Below are 20708 nucleotides of genomic sequence, written 5' to 3' on the forward strand. Positions count from 1 at the left end.
TACTTTTATTTCAGATTCAAGTATTTGTAGTCTTCCCTTTTTAACCTAAGCATCAGAGGCTATTGCATATACAAGTGTCCTTTTATGGAGACGTGCCTATTAAGAAAGGACAGGTTTATCAAATCATAGTAAGCATTGGCTCATCCTGTTGTTTTGTTGCAGGCAGAGATCCTAACAGGAATTGAAGTGTCCAACATGGAGGATGCTGGGAAGGCAGGCTCCGTACTGCTGGAGAAGGGCTGCAGTTCTGTGATCATCACTTTGGGAGCAGAGGGCGGTGTGCTGATGTCGCTGGACAAGCGGGCTCCTTGCTATATTCCCACAAGAAAAGTAAAGGCAGTGGATACTACGGTATGCTTTGTGATTTAACAGCTCTGCCCTAGGGCTTAATTGAAAGAACAAAGTACTGTGACTAATCATACAAACCTCTGGCCAGAGGATGGAGGCTATTTTGTGGTTAAACATGATATCATTCTTGCATTCCTTGACATTTCACAGTTCAAAGGCTTCAACTTTTATTACAAATAAAAAGTTAGATGAAATTTCAAATTACAGAAATGCTTCAGAGAATACTGCATGACTGAACAATTGCCTGGAGCTTAGGTACTGTATTAAAAGAGATGAAAGCTTTACAACCTGTGCATATTTTGAATTACTCAAAATTTTCACATCTCAATTGATTGCTTCTGTCAGATTGGTGAAGTCTGCCTTCTCTCTTCCCCCCACCCCCCCCAAATTGTGTGTACCTTCCCTTTCAGAGATTTAACTTCACACCAATTTTGAGGAGTCCATTTATTTAGTTGATATGAAACCAGTTTTGAATTAGCCCTGATGTGTTGCAACTGGTTCAAAACGGAATGTACGATTCGACTGTGCCCATTGGATCTCCCAGCAGGCCTGTTACTCCTCAGATGGGTACAATTTTTTAGCTAATGGATTTTGTGCAAGATGAGGGAGATAAATTCTGGCCTGCCATGGGATAGGGAAGGCAGAGATGTATTAAGCCAGGTTAACCAGTAAGAACAGAAATGCTTCCAGAGTTACAAGGGAAAACCAACCCCAGGAGCAACGCCATCCACTTCAAATTTTCTTTTTTAAACTTAGTATATCTTACTCAGATATAAGATTGAAAGACAGGACTTAACTATAACAGCTCATTATTGTACAAACTAATCTGGTGAACGAATAATCATTGCTTGTATTTACTTATTAATTTCTTAGAAACTATTGCAGATTTTAGATTGCTTTCCTAACATACTGTATGACTTAAGATCTGTTCTAGAAATTGTTGCTTTATTTCAGGGTCATTAAGGATTTGTAAAGAGTAATTCAAATATTCCCTACCTTATGTGGGCATGGTGTAACAAATTTAGGGACAAAGAAAGAAATGCTATCAGTGTGAAGTATGGCTCGAATGATCTGTACAGTCTGTAAGGGTCTATTTACAGTACATGCATTTCACATCCTACCAATCTGTAGACTATATTGACACTAATGTTTTGGGGCAGGGGAGGGGTGTGCATAATAGTATTTGTAAATACTAAAATGTTAAATAGAAATGTTAAAAATATGTAAGTTCTATTTAAGGCACTTAGCCCTGTGTGCATTCTACAATTCTTGGTTTCAAAGTAGACCACAGTTGAGCTCCTCCTGGAAGGCACAAGATGCTCACATATGGATGGAGCAGACTCAGTGTTGCCACTGTGATGACTTTGGGCAGCAATGTCCAAGTGGAGTGCAGCTACTAGGCATTGTTGAGTTTGGTACAATCACGTTTTACATATGCAGATTGAAGGCAGTTGTTTTACAGGAAACTTTGTGATATCCGGCACCGACGGGACCAAGCTTTTGCCGTCCCATCAAAACTGCCGGACAAACCAGCGCTAATGTTGAAACATACGGAGAGTTTCAGCTCCGTGTGAATCAACAAACCCTGTTGCTTAGCAACAGCTTCAAAACAGACGGCTGCAGCTTAAAAGCGTCTCTAGCTGAAGCTGTTGCTTAGCTACAGACCTTGCAGAGCCTGACTGGGGAAAAAAAAGCAACGAGAAGTAAAAAAACTTATAGGAAATGGCTCCTGAATTTTGCCGGTAGATAGAGCTTTCCGGACTTTTAACCTCTGGATAAACCAAAGTTTCCTGTACTTCTGAAATCGAAGTGTACCAGTGGATTTTAACATACAGTAGTAGAACTTGGGTTTGCAACTAGGATTTCTAACATGGTGAATTCTTGGTCTCAGCCAGTCCACTCAGGAAGCATTTGCTTGCCTTGGGTACTATGTCATTTTCAGGTGATTATGTTTTGAAGTAAGATGATATACTGTAAGAATAACAAGTGGGGCAGCACAGTGTTCCTGGTAGAACCTTTTCCAGAGCTCATTCTCATGCAATTTTATTCTGATCCGTCTAAGGCTTGAATACAGCTTCCACATCTGAAGAAACTCTGCGAGCACCTTTCTCGCATTTTTGGACAGACTATAAGGCTAAGCTTGTTGTCTGATAGGCGATTCTCTACCTCACCTCTAGCCTTTGACATATTTTTCTTTCTCTGTAGTAATCTTTGTTGTATTTATCAAAACTATTTTGCTCAGGGCTCCTGTGGAATTTTTTCCCTCATTTCCCCTAAGTTCCAGATACTGTATCCTATACAATCTTCCAGTTCTCTACCTCCCTTTGAAATCAAGAATCATCGCACAGTCTCCTACTCTAACTCTCCCGCAACTGTTAAACTATGGAGCTCCTTATGTCCTCTGGCAATCTTCAGGTTTTTAAATCCCAAATTTGTGTTGCCTAATCACTAATACTTAATCATCATCTCTCTATTCTTTTGAATGTTGGTGGTGCCTTGGCCTTTCCCCTTGGTTTTTCAATTTAAAAATAAAAAATAAAATTTTACCTCCAAGTAACCAATTACTTTTTTCCCCCATGAGACTTGCTAGGGAAATTCTCCAATTTCTGACTTCTGCTGAAACCCCTGGCTTATGTAATACTGCGGTAACTTCAATGTTTGTATACTCTTTCAATGTTTATAAAGGCCCAGAATTTGCGATCGGAGGCTTCCAGCGGGCGGATGCCTCCGACCTGTAAAAAATCTACGCATTGACCTGGTGGCCCAGGAGGTATGGAGGCTTGCGATCCTGGGCGCCTCCGGGAACGCGCGGGCAGAGGCCCACGTATCCCAAGCTCCCCTGGGATCACGTAGGCCGGCCCAACCAATAAAAGAAGGGAATCCCCATTCATACTTATGGGAGTTCCCTACGAACGGAACTCCCATAAGTATGAATGGGGATCACTTAAAAATACACATGAAATTAAAAAAATTAAAATTACATATTTAAAATGCCATTTAATTAAATATTTTAAACGAAAATGTAATTTTTGGGAAAAAAATTATGTTTTAACGGGGCTAAAAATAAACTTACCTTATTGGGCAGGGTTTTTAATGTATCAATGAGTGATAAAATTTTATTTTTCTATTTTTTAAAACTCTTATGCTGGTAAAACCACCCGCAGAGGCCCATCTCCCGGGGATGCGGAGGATCTGACACGGGGATTCTTGACAGAGCACAAGTCCCGGGTTTTAGCGCAAGCGCTTCACGTGCCTAAACCCGGAACTTGCACGGCCCCTACGGATGAGTACGCACCTGTAGGGGTCGCAAAATACGACCCATAGTCTTTCAGTGTTAGCTGGCTATAACAACCCTAATTGAAAAAAGCTAATCGATTTTGCTTGTTCTTGAATAGACTTCACTAATGATTGGGGGATTGGAGCTTATATGGATAGGTATAGACTGAGAGTATCAAATACTCCATGGGACACAACGGTTGCTTTGATGCTGGGACAGAGGGACAGGGGCAAGGTTGGTCTGTGGAAGACCAACAGGCTGCTGTCGAATAGTAGAAACATGAAGATGGGTGAAGATTCTCAATTACCTTTGGATACTGTGGAATAATTTTACAGAACTTTCTCTGAGGGAATTAAATTGGTGGAGTAGAGTATATGTGTTACAAATTAGGGTCTTGGTTTAGATTTTTTCTCTGATCCAGCAGTGCTGGTCACTCACCTAACCCAGAGGTATAACAGTAGCATCCCGTTGTGATCTGAAGTGGATATTTATGTCTTTTGTACTTGTGCTTCTTCAGTCTCTTCAAAGGCGAACCAAGAAGACACGGTGAGATAAGGCCAGATACAAGTGGCTAATCTGCTTTATTTCACAGAGAGTGAGTATACAGAGCAACAGTTATGATCAGATTCACTTCAGCACTTCAGCACGGTGGCATAGTGGTTAGCACTGTTGCCTCACAGCGCCAGGGACCCGGGTTCGAATCCGGCCTCGGGTGACTGTCTGTGTGGAGTTTGCACATTCTCCCCGTGTTTGCGTGGGTTTCCTCCGGGTGCTCCGGTTTCCTCCCACAGTCCAAAGATGTGCGGGTTAGGTTGACTGGCTATGATAAATTGACCCTTAGTGTTAGGGGGATTAAATACGTGGGGTTACGGGGATCGGGTGGGATATGTGTCGGTGCAGGCTCGATGGGCCGAAATGGCCTCTATCTGCATTGTGGGGTTTCTGTGATCTGTGATTCAACTTGTTTTTGTGTATTAATACAAAATAACAAACACATTGGGGGAGTTTCTGGCCAAAGGATGAAAACAGGCGCGAAATGAGTGCAGTGCTAATAAGACACGCCTGTTTGAAAGTCTGGATTTAGTATGCAAATTTGGTCCTAATGGATCATTACAATAATTTGAACTTGCCTGGAGGTGTTAAACCAGACATCTGCAGGTTTAGTACTGATTAGACGCAATTTTCGTAGAGCAGTATATATGGGCTCCTCGCACCCACTTCTACTGAACGTGTGAAGTGCTCTGGCTGGCACACTGGCGCATTATAAGAACATAAGAAATAAGAGCAGGGGTAGGCCATATGGCTCCTTGAGCCTGCTCTGCCATTCAATAAGATCATGGCTGATCATCGACCTCAACTCCACTTTCCTGCCTGATCTCCTTATCCCTTGATTCCCCTAGAGTCCAAAAATCTATCTATCTCCCCCTTGATACTCAAAGACTCAGCATTCACAGCCTTCTGGGGCAGAGAATTCCAAAGATTCACAACCCTCTGAGTGAAGAAATTCCTCCTCATCTCAGTCTTAAATGGCCTATCCCTTATCCTGGGACTATGGCCCCTAGTTCTAGACACTCCAGCCAGGGGAAACAACCTCTCAGCATCTACCCTGTCAATCCCCCTCAGAATCTTGTATGTTTCAATGAGATCACCTCTCATTCTTCTAAATTCCAGAGAGTGTAGGCCCATTCTACACAATCTCTCATCACAGGACAGCCCTCTCATCCCAGGAATCAATCTAGTGAACCTTTGTTACACTGCCTCCAAGGCAAGTGCATCCTTCCTTAGATAAGGAGACCAAAACTGTGCACAGTATTCCAGGTGTGGTCTCACCAAGGCCCTGTACAATTGTAGTAAGACTTCCTTACTCTTATACTCCAAACCCCTTGCAATAAAGGCCAACATGCCATTTGCCTTCCTTATTGCATGCTGTACCTGCATGCTAGCTTTCTGTGTTTCTTGCACGAGGACACCCAAATCTCTCAACACCAACATTTGAGAGTTTCTCACCAGTTAAAAAATATTCTGTTTTTCTATTCTTCCTACCAAAGTGAATAACCTCACATTTCCCTACATTATACTCCATCTGCCACCTTACTGCCCACTCACTTAGTCTATCTATATCCCTTTGCAGACTCTTTGGGCTAGATTTTCGTGGAGCCGTCAGGCGGGGTTTCAGGCGTGTGGGGGGGGGGGAAATCCCGAATTTAGGGGTCCCGACACCATCCCACCCAAAACCCCGCCCCACGTAAGTTTCAGGGGTGGCGGGTACCCGCCCCGCACTGGGACCCGCCGAAACCAGGCGGGAAGGGATTAGTGCCAATTAACGGCCTGTTAACAGGTAGTTAACAGGCAGTTTTTAGCCTAATCCCTATTTTGAGGGGTTTCGTGTGGGTTTCCCGACGGCTCCAAACCACGCCAGGTTGGAGCAGGCGGGCCGTCGGGCTGAAGGAGTTGGAGGGGTCGCGATGTCGGTGCTCAGGTGAGTGATGAGTGCATGAGTGTAAAGGTAAGTGTGTTTGGTGTGTCTAAAGTGTGTAAAGAACTTTTACTTACCTGTACTTACCTTCACAGCCTTTCTTCCTGTAGCCGTCGGGAGCGCATCACTCAGCCGGAACTTAAAGCTGAACGGCTGCGATCTGTAAAAAGTGACAGCCTTCAGCTTTGAGTGCTGCTGAGAGTTCTAACTGAGTCTGTGGAGAAGGACTCATGTTAGAACTCAGAGTGTCAGTGTTTCACAGCTTCAAACAGCTGTGAAACACTGATATTTCATCTGTCAAAAACTCTTGACCGATGAAATTTCAGTCTGTGACGTCACCTGTTGCTGGGTGGCTCAACAAGGTCAGTCAAGGGAAAATTGCGCGGATTGGCCGGACGTCGAAGTAGGCGGGTCAAAAACCTGAAAGGGGAAGTCCCGCCTTCTTCCCGACAGGTTCGGGAAAATCTACCCCTTTGTGTTCTCCTCACAGCTTACTGTCCCACCTAGCTTTGTATCATCAGTAAACTTGGATACATTACACTCAGTCCTTTCATCCAGGTCATTAATATAGATTGTAAATGGCTGAGGACCCAACACTGATCCTTGCAGCACCCCACTAGTTACAGCCTGCCAACCTGAAAAAGATCCGTTTATCCTTTCTGTCTGTTAACCAATCTTCTATCCATGCTACTATATAACCCCCAACCCCATAACCTTGTGTAAGAACCTTTTATGTGGTACTTTTTCGAATGCCTTTTGGTAATCCAAATATACTACATCCACTGGTTCCCCTTTATCTACCCTGCTAGTTACATCCTCAAAAAACTCTAATAAATTTGTCAAACATGATTTCCCTTTCATAAAACCATGTTGACTCTGCCTAATCATGTTATGATTTTCTAAGTGACTTGATACCACTTCCTTAACAATTGATTCCAGAATTTTCCCGACAACTAACTGGCCTGTAGTTCCGTTTTTTCTCTCCCTCATTTCTTGAATAGCGGTGTTACATTTGCGACCTTCCAATCCGCTTTGACCATTCCAGAATCTAGGGAATTTTGGAAGATCAAAACCAATGCACCACTATCTCTTCAGCCACCTCTTTTAGAACCCTAGGATGTAGGCCATCAGGTCCAGGGGATTTGTCGGCTTTTAGTCCCATTAGTTTCTCTCGTACTTTTTCTCTACTTATATTAATTACGTTAAGTTCCTCACCCTCATTAGACCCTTGGTTCCCCCCCCATTTTTGGATGGTTCAGGGACTGAGGGTGAGCGCACACAGGTTCTCGGACGAGGCACTGGCGGTCCTGGTGGATGAGGTCCAGAGGGAGAGGTTTGTCCTGTAGCCGCAGGAGGAAAGGACGTCACCTTGCCCTCCTATCCCTCTCTCCTGCAGCAGCTGGTGCTGCTCTGACTGGACTCATGTCCTCTTCCAATTCCTCGTCCAGACCAAGGTGGATCCCTAGCAAGGTGCTGATGACCAAGCACTCCCTTTCTCCTGGTGACTCCTGTAGGGTGTCCAATAAGGTCCAACAGCACTTACTCTTTTTACGTGAAGTCCTCAAAGAATGTCCAGAATAAATGTTGCTAGAGTGTTGGTGAAATCTTGACATAGTGTCCCAGAAAGTCTCCCGATGTGTTTCAAAGGTTCTCTTCACAACTGCAGCAGCAACGAACATGAAATGGAGAGTATTCCTTTAAGTAGCGCTTAACATCGCTATCAATGCCATGTTTACTCCCAAACAGCTGGTCGCTGTTAGAAGAGTGCGTTAGTTGAAGTGCTAGCTACCAGAATGCTATGGAGCCTCTTTAATAACAACAACAACAACTTGTATTTATATAGCACCTTTAACGTAGTAAAACATCCCAAGGTGCTGCGCAGGAGTATTTTAAGACAAAAAAATTGACACCAAGCCACATAAGGAGAAATTAGGGCAGGTAGGTTATAAGGAGCGTCTTAAAGGAGAAAAGAGAGGTAGCGAGGCGGAGAGGTTTAGGCAGGGAATTCCAGAGCTTAGGGCCTAGGCAACAGAAGGCACTGCCAAAAATGGTTGAGCGATTATAATCAGGGATGCTCAAGAGGGCAGAATTAGAGGAGTGCAGATATCTCGGGGGGGGGGGGGCCATGGGGCTGAAGGAGATTACAGAGATAGGGAGGGGCGAGGCCATGGAGGGATTTGAAAACAAGGATGAGAATTTTGAAATTGAGGCGCTGCTTAACCGGGAGCCAATAAGGGCAGCACGGTGGCATAGTGGTTAGCACTGTTGCCTCACAGCGCCAGGGACCCGGGTTCAAATCCGGCCTCGGGCGACTGTCTGTGTGGAGTTTGCACATTCTCCCCGTGTTTGCGTGGGTTTCCTCCGGGTGCTCCGGTTTCCTCCCACAGTCCAAAGATGTGCGGGTTAGGTTGATTGGCCATGATAAAAAAAAATTGGCCCTTAGTGTTAGGGGGGATTAAATACATGGGGTTACGGGGTTACAGGGATAGGGCTTGGGTGGGATGGCTGTCGGTGTAGGGACCGGGTGCTAGGGTTTGGATGATCAGCCATGATCTCGTTGAATGGCGGAGCAGGCTCGAAGGGCCGAATGGCCTACTCCTGCTCCTATCTTCTATGTTTCTATGTAAAGGTCAGCGAGCACAGGGGTGATGGGCGCTAGCAGGCATTTTAAGTAGTAATCAGTCCCTTAACGAGCCTCCAGGCAGCCGTTCCTAGTGCAGGCTTCAACTCCTTTACCAAGATGCCGTCTTACGCTAAACATGGGCTAACCTGGCATTGCAGCTTAAGACCCCATTTTGGCATGGGCAGCCTGGTTTTGTATCCTGGCATCTACATGAGCAGGCATCTGAGGGGGCTGGCTGGAGAAGTCTTATGAAATGACATCAGAACAGATAACAGCATCATGAAGGCAGACTCTAGCCATGCCACTTGTGCTGGGTTCTGGACCTGAGTGCCCACTGATCAGAAGACCTGATGGTATCATTTAGATCCTGAAAATCCTGAGTGATGTCGCCTCAGAGCTCTTGGAAGCCACCTTCCGTCGCTCCAAACAGTTCCCCAAGGCCTGAAGACCAATGGTCAGAGCGGTTACTTTGAATGAATTGGCTGGTCTGGAGACCTCTCTTGCCAGATGCACAGATGCAGATGTTTGTGGTGCCATATTACATTGTGTTGAATCATTGGGTATTGGCATTGAGGATAGCATTGGACTTTGCTATGAGCCGTGCCATCTGTCTCAGGACCTCCAATATAATCTTCAGTGCCTCCATATGAGTGTGATGTTCATCCAGTACTTTTCTTAAAGAGCAGGAGCCCAAAGAACTTAATCTGCAGGCCCAGGAGTCAGAGATTTTTGATGGTATGCAGTCTGTCTTACTTTCAGTTGGTAAGCTTTCCCAATTTAGCTTTGGCATTTCAATTACGACCTTCCTATTCATTGCAGTAGTCCATTTTTGCCAGCACATTTTTTTGTGCAGCACATTCAGACATTTAAAGACAGAAAGTTACATAAAAGGCATCTCCAGGCCAGTCTGCCACTGAAAGAGAAAGATTCTAATCTCAGGTGGGATCCTTCATCAGAACAAGAATGTTTAATCTACCTTTCTCTGTCAGAGGCTAGCTGACCAGCCAACTGTTTCCAGCATTTTCTGTTTTAATTTCCAACCTTTGTGGGGGGTAGGGGAGTTCTTGGTATTTTATACTATGATGTGTTTTATTTTCCTAAAAATGAAATAAATAGCCTTATTAAATGGCAAGGAATATTTTTTAGTAAAATACATTGTGCTTTCACTAGATATATTCACGTAGGCTGTATATTATTAACATGATACAACATGACCGTTGCATTAACATTTAATTAATCTTTGGCCACTTCTTAAATATTATGTAAGAACAATCAAAATCAAAGCCTGGTAAAAAGCTTACTGAAGTGTTCTTGCAAGTTCTTTCAGGTCTTCCATTAAAATAAAGTGCTCACAGTAAAACTTTTAATCCATCTCCTGTCATCCACCAGAGCAGGTCCCTCACCACGCATCTAAAGAGACAGGTCCTCAAACATCTATCCTGAACCCTGCAAACTTCTTGGGCCATGACAATAATTACAACTTTAGTTCTAATGGTATATAATAAATTGATGCAGTAATTATAGGGTGAATCTGATATACGGTGTTGCAATAGCCCAGCACTACAGCTTTGGTGAGATAACAACAGAAAATGTGGAAACACTCAGCAGGCCAGGCAGCATCCGTGGAGAGAGAAACAGAGTCAGCATTTCAGATCTGTGATGCAGCTTCCAGTTATTGTGCTTCTCTGACACTTGGCCCAGGCTGTCCAAATCAAATCTACAGTTAAAATAAAGAGCCTGTGTGCATACATCCAGAAACCTCAATACAAGCACCTTATTATATCACGTTGTCTAAGTTCCCTGTATGCATTAATGGGTCTAGGACTGAGTCACACAAGACCAGAAGATACCTGGTGCAGACCCTGGTTTGTGCTGAGTTACCTGATACCGGTTGAGTCAGCAGCAGCTTTGCAACAATTGACCTTGGCTCCACTAAACAAAGGGAGGGACAAAATCAGCCGAGGCTTCCCACTCCTGATTTCTGTCTACTCACCGCTGCCAGAGAGTGCACGTGCATTTGTGTGGTTGTTGGGGTGAGAGAACGGTGTGGGTCTGTCATGCTGGTGAATGAGGACTGCCAGCTCCTATGAATCTAGCCCTGAGTCAATGCCTTCAGGAGAGGAGAACATTTTTTTTAATTGTCAGTTTAGGGTAATGTTGTAATCCAAAGCAGCATGTGGTCATACCAGACTCTTATTTATTCCATTAAAAGATCACATTTAACTTTTTAAAGTTGTGATATAAGGCAATGTAGTGAGGAACAATGTGACCTCATCAATTTTTGATCATATTTGTTCAAAAGATTACAATCCTGCCCTGAGCAGGCCAATTGCACAAAACCCAAATTTCTGTGTTAATTTAAGTTCCATTAGATTCTTTGTTTTACAATATATAGGGCTGGATTTTCCTCTAAATTATCACCCGTTTTGTGGTGCTAAAAAGAGTAAAATGGGTTCTTAGAGGCTACCTCCTCAAACTACCACTAAAAACTGCAGCTGAATTTTTCTCCCAAAAAAGAGCCAGTCCCCCTTAAGGAGCTGGTCCACCACATATAAATGGGGTCAAGGGGGTGTGGCCAATCTGTCTGAGCCACTCCCCCAAACCCCGTTCCAACCTCACCCCAATTAATTACCACCACGATATAAGTGGCAGCAGGTGCTTCAGAAGGTATCCCTGAGGCAGATAACACATTAAGGCCATTTTATGTGGTGCTGCTAAAGGTTGGTGTTAATTGGTACTTTGGAGGTTCAGGTAGGACTTTTGCTGCTAGTTTCACTCGGCTCTGCTCAAAGTACTGCTTTGTATTATGGAAGTGGCTAGATTGGAGGCTTTTAGAGTAGGCATCATAGGAGACTTCTCTTCCCTATGCATTCATACCAAAACACCAGGGTCTCCAGACCAAGAATGTTTTTTTTTATTTGTTCATCGGATGTGGGTGTTGCTGGCAAGGCCAGCATTTATTGCCCATCCCTTGTTGCCCTGGAGAAGGTGGTGGTGAGCTGCCTTCTTGAGCCGCTGCAGTCCGTGTGGTGAAGGTACACCCACAGCGTTGTTAGGGAGGGAGTGCCAGGATTTTCACCCAGCGACAATGAAGGATCGGCGATATACCTCCTGTGGTGTATGTAACCTGTTCCACCTTAAGAGAACTTAAGCCTGGTCCACCTTAAGAAAGGTACTACTTTCTTTGGCTGCTGTATACGTAATACTGGTGGTGACCACACCGGTATATAAGCACAGTGTAATAATACTGTATTCAGTATCGTCCGACCTCCAACCAGTAAAGACCTGTTGAATTTACTCTTGTGGTCTGTGTAGTAATTCTCACTATAACACACAGACTTAACAGTGGCGACGAGTCCGATTCTTACCCTGCTGCAGTAATTTCCACGGCGACTTCGTCCACAGACAGGACGTCGAAGAGAGGTTTCCACCCTCATCACCTATGGGAAGACACGTCGAGCGGCAGGCATCGAGCAACCGGAGTGCAGAAGACATCCTGACCTCGAAGCCTCCATCAGCGACTGTCAGCTTCTTCTACTACCTCGTGGTGGGTAAGCCGGGCAGCGACGCGACAGAAAGTCAACTGCGTTGGCTGTACAGACGGGGCTGGGAAGACGGAGGAATAAGGGCGGTGAGGTCGATCGCGACCAGAGATAAGGGCCGGGCCGCTTTCGAGCGAGAGGCGCAGCGCGGGACATCGATCGCGACCGGAGATAAGGGCCGCATTCGGGCTAAAGGCGCAGCGTCTGGGGAAACTGAAGGCGCGAGAGCCGCGGTGAAGCGGAGACAGCGTCGGGGGACGGGTGAAGTCCGCCAAGCGCGGGAAAACCGCCATTTTGTGGGCGGAGGACGATGACAAGAGCGGGAAGCCGCCATCTTTGATAACATTAAAAATCCGATAAATTGCTACGATGCCTAAACATGGGAACATTAATGCCTTTGACAGTGATATAGAAGACTGGGCTATGTATGTAGAACGCATACAAAACTATTGTAAGGCAAATAAAATTCCTGAGACAGATAAAGCACTAACATTACTAAACTTAATGGGTGCGAAGACATACGGGCAATTGAAACACCTGTTATCACCAGATGAACCGGCGGATAAGACGTTCGAACAGATTGTTACTGTCCTAAAAAATCATCTTAGCCCCACGCCGCTGATGCTAGCGGAACGATTTAAATTTTACGATAGAAGACAGCTGCAAAATGAAAGCAATGCTGTATATTTGATGGAATTACGTAAGCTAGCAAAATATTGTCAGTTTGGAACGGGACTGACAGAGGCACTTCGAGATAGATTTGTGTGTGGTTTATTTAAACAGGATACACAAAGGCGACTGCTCGAGGAGAATGAGCTGTCTCTCGAGAAGGCGGTCACTATGGCAGCAGCACACGAGGCCGCAGCGAGAGGCACGGCAGTAATGCAGCTACGGCCACCGGAACTCGGTACAAACAAATTGGGTTTGAGTTCTGTCAAATGTTATCGTTGTGGAAAGACAACGCACGATCAGAACCAGTGTTGGTTTAAAAACCAAGAATGCAGAACGTGTGGCAGGCTTGGCCACATAGCTAAACTATGCCGGTCAGGAAAGAAGACCAGCAATAAAAAGTCACCGCAAGGAAAATATGCAAAGGTACACAAGGTGACAAAGAACAGTTTGACTGAACAGAAGTCAGATTCAGACACTAGCAGTAATGAACTGGATAGCTTAAGAATACACAACGTTGGTAAGGATACAGACCTCCAGACAATTTGGGTCACTCTTAAGATAGCAGGAGTCCAAGTAAAAATGGAATTGGACACTGGATCGGCATTGACGGTCATGAATAAGAAAGATTACAGAAGGTTATTCCAACATATTCCCTTACAGGATGCGGAGATTATACTGAAAACGTACACGGGGCAAAGAGTGTACCCCATCGGAAAAATAGAGGTAGAAGTGGTCCACAAGGGCGAAGGAAGCCAAGTAATGGACTTATATGTGCTACATGAAGGAGGTCCACCACTACTAGGACGGGAGTGGATTAGGAAAATGAATATGGACTGGCACTCCTTGAAAGCACTAATGGTAGATTCCGGGGAAACAGCTGTCAAACCTAAACGATTGTCCAGAATATTGGATGAGGCTAAAGAGGTGTTCCAGCCGGGACTGGGAACACTGAGAGGAATTACGGCAAACATCAAGATTGATGAACATGCACAATCAAAAATTTTTAAAGCCAGACCGGTACCCTATGCAATACGACCTGCGGTTGAAGCGGAGCTGGAAGCACTAGAACATTCAGGGGTACTGTCTAAAGTAGATTGGAGTGAGTGGGCTACGCCCATTGTTCCCGTTATGAAACGTCCTGCGAACAATAAGCCAGGAGATCCAGGGAAGGTTCGCATCTGTGGAGATTTCAAGATCACCGTTAATCCGGTGCTTCACACGGTGCAGTATCCGCTTCCGCGGATTGAGGATATTTTCGCTTCACTGTCTGGCGGGAAACACTTCACCAAGATAGACCTGGCGCAGGCGTACTTGCAGATGGAGGTTGAAGAAGAGTCACGCCAATACCTCACGATCAACACGCATCGAGGGTTGTACCAGTACAATAGGCTGGTTTTTGGTGTGGCATCGGCTCCAGCAATTTGGCAGAGGGCCATGGAGCAGGTATTACAGGGAATTCCAGGCACACAATGTTACCTGGACGATATTCTGATCACAGGTGATGGTGATGAACAGCATCTCGCTAACTTGGAACTGGTGCTCAACAGACTGAAAGAGTATGGACTTAGAGTAAATCGGCAGAAATGTGAGTTCTTCCAGAAGCGGATCTCGTACTGTGGTCATGTCATTGACCGGGAGGGGCTTCATAAGTCTCCTGACAAGATAGCGGCAGTTGTAAAGGCTCCCGCTCCGGAGAATGTCTCTCAGTTGAGGTCGTTTCTAGGATTAATTAACTACTACCATAAATTTCTGCCAAATCTATCCACGGTGCTGCATCCGTTGAACGCTCTTTTACAGAAAGGGGTACCATGGGACTGGGGCGAAAACTGTAAGAAGGCATTTCGCAAAAGCAAAGAATTGATCACCTCAGAGGAAGTGTTGGCTCACTTCAACCCGACACTGCCTATTCGGTTGGCTTGTGATGCTTCTCCATATGGTATTGGGGCAGTACTCTCACATAAATTGCCAAATGGCACGGAAAGGCCAGTCGCGTTTGCATCCAGATCATTGACCTCCGCTGAGCGCAACTATGCGCAGATCGATAGGGAGGCCCTTAGCCTTGTATGGGGAGTGAAGAAGTTTAATCATTACCTACAGGGCCAAAAATTCACACTTCTGACGGACCATCAACCGTTGGTGTCCATTTTTAACCCTAAGAAGGGTGTTTCGGTGATGACAGCACAGCGTCTCCAGAGATGGTCTCTTTTCTTAGGGGCACATCAATATCAGATAGAATTCAAAGGTACGAAACAGCATGGCAATGCTGATGGCCTGTCGCGCCTGCCACTACCTGAAGATGAAGACACGACGGAAGTTGACCCTGTTGAGTTATTTCATTCGACCATTATCGAATGTTTACCTGTCACCAGCGCAAGTATTGAAAGAGAAACCAGGAACGACCCGACACTGTCCAGAGTCTACGAGGTGACAGTGAAAGGATGGCCAACACGGGGTGGTCCTCTGTTACCGGCATTCTCGGCAAGGCGAGACCAGCTGTCCGTCTGCCATGGTACTTTGATGTACGGGACAAGAGTGATTATTCCTCCCAAGTTAAGGGAAAGAGTTTTAAAAGAACTACATGAAGGTCATCTGGGGGGAGTTAAAATGAAAAGTCTTGCTAGGGCTTACGTATGGTGGCCGGGTATTGACCAACAGATTGAGGAGTTAACGAAAAGCTGCGCTGGGTGTCAAAAAGTGCAAAATGCACCTCCGATAGCGCTGCTACACCCATGGGAATGGCCTTCAGCCCCATGGCAACGCGTACACATTGACTTTGCTGGTCCATTCATGGACTCCATGTTCCTAATCGCGGTGGACGCACATTTCAAATGGCCAGAAGTCATCAAGATGAATACCACTACTTCAGAAAAGACAATTGCGGTGTTAAGAACAATATTCGCAAGGAACGGATTGCCAGAACAGATCTGTTCGGACAACGGACCACAGTTTGTATCGGAAGAATTCCGACAATTCTTAAAGAAGAATGGAGTAAAACATTATACCTCTGCCCCATATCATCCGGCGACAAACGGGTTGGCTGAAAGATTTGTCCAGACATTCAAAAAGGCTATTAAGGCCATGAATGATGATCAGATTCCGCTGCAACACAAGGTCGATAAGTTCCTAATGTCATATAGAAACGCCGATCATGCCGTGACTAACCAAAGTCCTGCTATGATGTTTTATAACAGGAGGTTGCGGTCCAAGTTGGACTTGTTAAAACCAAATGTGCGGAGGGAAGTGGAAAACAAACAGTTTCGGCATATTAACAGCAAGACCACTCGAACTTTCGACGTAGGACAAGCAGTGATGGCAAGGGGCTATGGAAACGACAAATGGCAGTCCGGAACAATCCGGGCCAGACAAGGACCTCTGATGTACACCGTAGATATTGGTCATAATGTGATAAGGCGTCATGCGGATCAACTGGTAGAGTCGAGAGCAAGGGTCGAACCCATGGTTGTGACAGAGACAGCTGTGGAAGACGTTCATGAACCTGAAGCATCTACCTCGGCCGAGAATGTATTTGATGATGATGACACCCAATACATTGGCAACCAACTAGAGGAGGCACCTCAACAACAAGAATCAGAGACCACTGAAAGGCGTTATCCAAGCCGAATCAGAAAGCCTCCTGAGAGACTGAACCTTTGAACTGTTATACCTGAAGTTATATATGTATATATGTTATGTTTATTTGGGGATATGACTGTTAAGCTAAAAAGGGAGGATTGTGGTGTATGTAACCTGTTCCACCTTAAGAGAACTTAAGCCTGGTCCACCTTAAGAAAGGTACTACTTTCTTTGGCTGCTGTATACGTAATACTGGTGGTGACCACACCGGTATATAAGCACAGTGTAATAATATTGTATTCAGTATCGTCCGACCTCCAACCAGTAAAGACCTGTTGAATTTACTCTTGTGGTCTGTGTAGTAATTCTCACTATAACACACAGACTTAACACCTCCAAGTCAGGATGGTGTGTGACTTGGAGGGGAACTTGGAGGTGGTGCTGTTCCCATGCGCCTGCTGCCCTTGTCTTTCTAGGTGGTAGATGTCGCGGGTTTGGGAGATGCTGCCGAAGAAGCCTTGGCGAGTTGCTGCAGTACATGTTGTAGATAGTACACACTGCAGCCACGGTGCACCGGTGGTGAAGGGAGTGAATGTTTAAGGTGGTGGATGGGGTGCCAATCAAGTAGGCTGCTTTGTCCTGGATGGTGTCGAGATTCTTGAGTGTTGTTGGAGCTGCATTCATCCAGGTAAGTGGAGAGTATTCCATCACACTCCTTACTTGTGCCTTGTAGATGGTGGAAAGGCTTTGGGAAGTCAGGAGGTGAGACACTCGCCGCAGAACACCCAGCCTCTGACCTGCTCTTGTTGCCACAGTATTTATGTGGCTGGTCCAGTTAAGTTTCTGGTCAATGGTGACCCCCCCAGGATATTGATGGAGGGGGATTCGGTGATGGTAATGCCATTGAATGTCATGGGGCGGTGGTTAAACACTCGCTTGTTAGAGATAGTCATTGCCTGGCACTTGTGTGGCGTGAATGTTATCTGCCACTTATCAGCCCAAGCCTGAATGCCATCCAGGTCTTGCTGCATGTGGGCATGGACTGCTTCATTATCTGAGGAATTGCGAATGGCACTGAACACTGCAGTCATCAGCGAACACCCCCACTTCTGACCTTATGATGGAGGGAAGGTCATTGATGAAGCAGCTGAAGATGGTTGGGCCTAGGAGACTGCTCTGAGGAACTCCTGCAGTGATGTCCTGGGGCTGTGATGATTGACCTCCAACCACCACAACCATCTTCCTTTGTGCTAGGTACGACTCCAGCCAGTGGAGAGTTTTCCCCCCGATTCCCATTGACTTCAGTTTTACTAGGGTTCCTTGATGTCACACTTGGTCAAATGCTGCCTTGATGTCAAGGGCAGTCAATCTCACCTCACCTCTGGAATTCAGCTCTTTTGTCCATGTTTGGACCAAGGCTGTAATGAGGTCTGGAGCCAAGTGGTCCTGGCAGAACCCAAACTGGGCCTGGCAGAACCCAAACTGGGCATCAGTGATCAGGTTAAGTCATACATAAACTCTTCTGACCGTTAATGATTCAGAAGGCTGGGCTACCCCTATAGGCTGTTGGGAAAATATCACAACTGCTGGCTAAAGACTGGGAGCTCACTTCCACTTCCACTAAATGAACAGCATTGTCTGTACCAGTCAAAGTCACTACTGCCTTGAATTTCATTGTGACTGGATTCTTCCAGGCAACATTGGGGGACCTTTGGCACATTAGTCAGGCAACTTCTCACCACGGCATCATGAATGCTCTATTCAGGAGTGCTAAGCAATTCAGATCCTTCACAATGGAAACAGACAAAGGGAGAGAGCTGTCCACTGCTGGTAGGGTTCCTACAAGTGCAAGGAGCAATTGGCAGAATTCATGTGCCATTTAAATCCCCATATGACTACCCCCTCAATCTTATGAATAGGAAAGGCTTTCATTCTAATAATTGCAATACCAATTGCCTAATCCTGCACTTAAATGCCAGATACTAGGAAGGTGCTGTGACAATCCACCCTGCCAGCCCTGGTGACTTTTAGCCATGTATTCAGATGGTTGATTGGTGATTAGGGCGATCCTTTGCAGTCATGGCTGATGACTTTGGTAAGGCTTCCATGGACAGAGGGAGTAACAAATGCTATGCAACTACATGGCGTATCATGGAGCAAACCATAGGAATTCTTAAGTTCTGTTTTAAGTGTCTTGATAAATCTGGTGGCACCCTGCAATACAACCAAGTGGGAGTCTCAAGAATCATCGTAGCTTCCTGCATTCCATATCATATCGCAATGAAGAAAGGCTTGCTACTTCTGGAAGCTCAACTTGATGATGATGAAACCCCACACCATGAGGAGGGTGCACAGGAAGGAGAGGTCATGGAACAGGACCGCCAGCAGGCAGAGGAAGTAGTGTCAACTGATAGCCTGATACTGTCAATAAATAAAGCTTCAACTCCTCAAAAACAGTCAACTCGCAACTGCTTGTTCTCTCCCCACACCTTCATAAAGACAATCACTGTCAAAGACTTCTACCAAGTTCCTTCATAAGACAGAAGTCTGCATTTCGCTGCCATCGTGCAAATTGAAAACATGTGCAGAAATGAACTCATAATTCTAAATGCACACGCTGTGTTTACCTTACAGAATAATGGCCTGGATTTTGCGGTAATATTAACAGTGAGGCTATCAGCGCTCAATGTTATTATGGGTAAATCAGACAGCAACTTCTGGCATCCGCACATGGGCAGTTAAATGCAGAAATCCCAAAGTTGCTGTCAGAGATACCCCACTCCTCCACAGGGTGTGCTGTTGCAGTCCTCGCCAATAGACTCGGTACTGAAATGACTGCAATGGCATGAACTTGCTGTACCTGTCTACTTGTTCCTCACTAAAAATAGCTCAAAAAGTTTGGGCTGGTGCATTCAGGAGTAAGTGAGTTTTTAACGGTGTGCTAAGTGATAATTACTGCTGAACAAACTCTGGCCCTGAAAAATTATTGTAAAAGTGTGTGGTCTCATTCCCTCAGAAGAAAATTAGTATTGGAGATTACTTTTTCTGTCTCTTATCTCTCTCCCTTAATCCCAGCTGTATTTCCTGATCATTATTTTGTTTTCTGTACATCATTTAAATCTAATTTATACTTCCTGCTTTTAACATCCTGGTTTGGACTCTGCTTGCCTCTGTGAGGAATCTTCAATCTGATTGATAAGGGTCTCGCTGTTGCTTGCCATGCTCACAGACGCCACAGATCCCTTATAGAAGGCACCGTAGGAAATCTACACGGAGAAGCTCACGGAAAGTCTGGGCAGTGGTCAGCGAAGTGAATGGCAAGCATCGTTCCTTCGCCGCTGACCGCAAAATCAGGGCCAATATGTTGAACCATCTTTCCTCTGAGATGGGTGTAAAAGATCCCATGACACTATTTCGAAGAAGAGCAGGGGAGTTGTTCCCCGATGTCCTGGCCAATATTTATCCCTCAATCAACATCACCAAAATGGATTAACTGGTCATTTATCTCATTGCTGTTTGTGGGAGCTTGCTGTGTGAAAATTGGCTGCCGCATTTCCCTACATTACAACAGTGACTACACTTCAAAAAGTACTTCATTGGCTGTAAAGCACTTTGGGATGTCGTGAGGTCGTGGAAGGCGCTGCATAAATGCAAGTTCTTTCTTCTCGTCTCCGCAATGCATTGCAGTTATCGTCTCAACCATATGCGAGGAAACCGTCTCCACTGCCTGCACATGAGATTGGTGCTTCCTAATCTTCGCTCTTTTGAAGGCGGCGCCCCGAGGTCTGGGTCCCCAGGCTCCACAGCTGAGGGCAGTTGTTTCTCCATCCTCCATGGAGGAACAGCAGTCTCCTCCTTTCCACTCCCAGTTCTTCGTGCTCACGAGTGCTTAGACCCTCACCTGGCGAAAACCCTTTCTCTCCAAGTTCATTGTGCTCCCTAATACAAAGCTTCTCACCTAGTGAAATCCCTTCAGACTCACTAGATACTTTCTCCCAAGTGGGTGTGTCTGTGCTGGTGCTTGCACAGATAAAATGTAGTAGCAGTTGAGGCTGTGGATCTGGCAACAGATTATCTAACGGGAGCCTGGGTTTCTCCTATGATGGTGGAGTACAGAAGAGCTTATTTTGCTGTACACACAATGTCATTGCCCCTTGAAGAAATAGCTGAATGCATTGCAATACATTGAGAAAGTAA

At 45.4% G+C, this 20708-nt stretch overlaps 1 protein-coding gene across 5 annotated transcripts in view; it reads left to right on the top strand.

The window, feature by feature from the left end:
* The window catches only part of rbks (ribokinase), a 211282-nt gene that overhangs the window by 139302 nt on the left and 51272 nt on the right, over nt 1-20708 (top strand). For 3 of the 5 annotated variants that reach the window (XR_015079620.1, XM_085997914.1, XM_085997916.1), the window contains one exon: nt 163-351. The exons of 1 other annotated variant lie outside the window; for it this stretch is intronic. Coding sequence is in view for 3 of the 4 variants with exons in the window: in XM_085997914.1 (XP_085854040.1) it covers nt 163-351 (189 nt within the window). In the remaining variant the exon portion in view is untranslated. Of the gene's footprint in view, nt 1-162; nt 352-4142; nt 4221-20708 lie in introns of all 5 variants that reach the window. One more of the 5 variants, XM_085997915.1, reaches the window with a different exon arrangement.

Source organism: Somniosus microcephalus, chromosome 9 (assembly GCF_052327205.1).
Source record: "Somniosus microcephalus isolate GS21.2 chromosome 9, FLI_Smic_1.0, whole genome shotgun sequence".
Classification (NCBI taxonomy): Eukaryota; Metazoa; Chordata; class Chondrichthyes; order Squaliformes; family Somniosidae; genus Somniosus; species Somniosus microcephalus.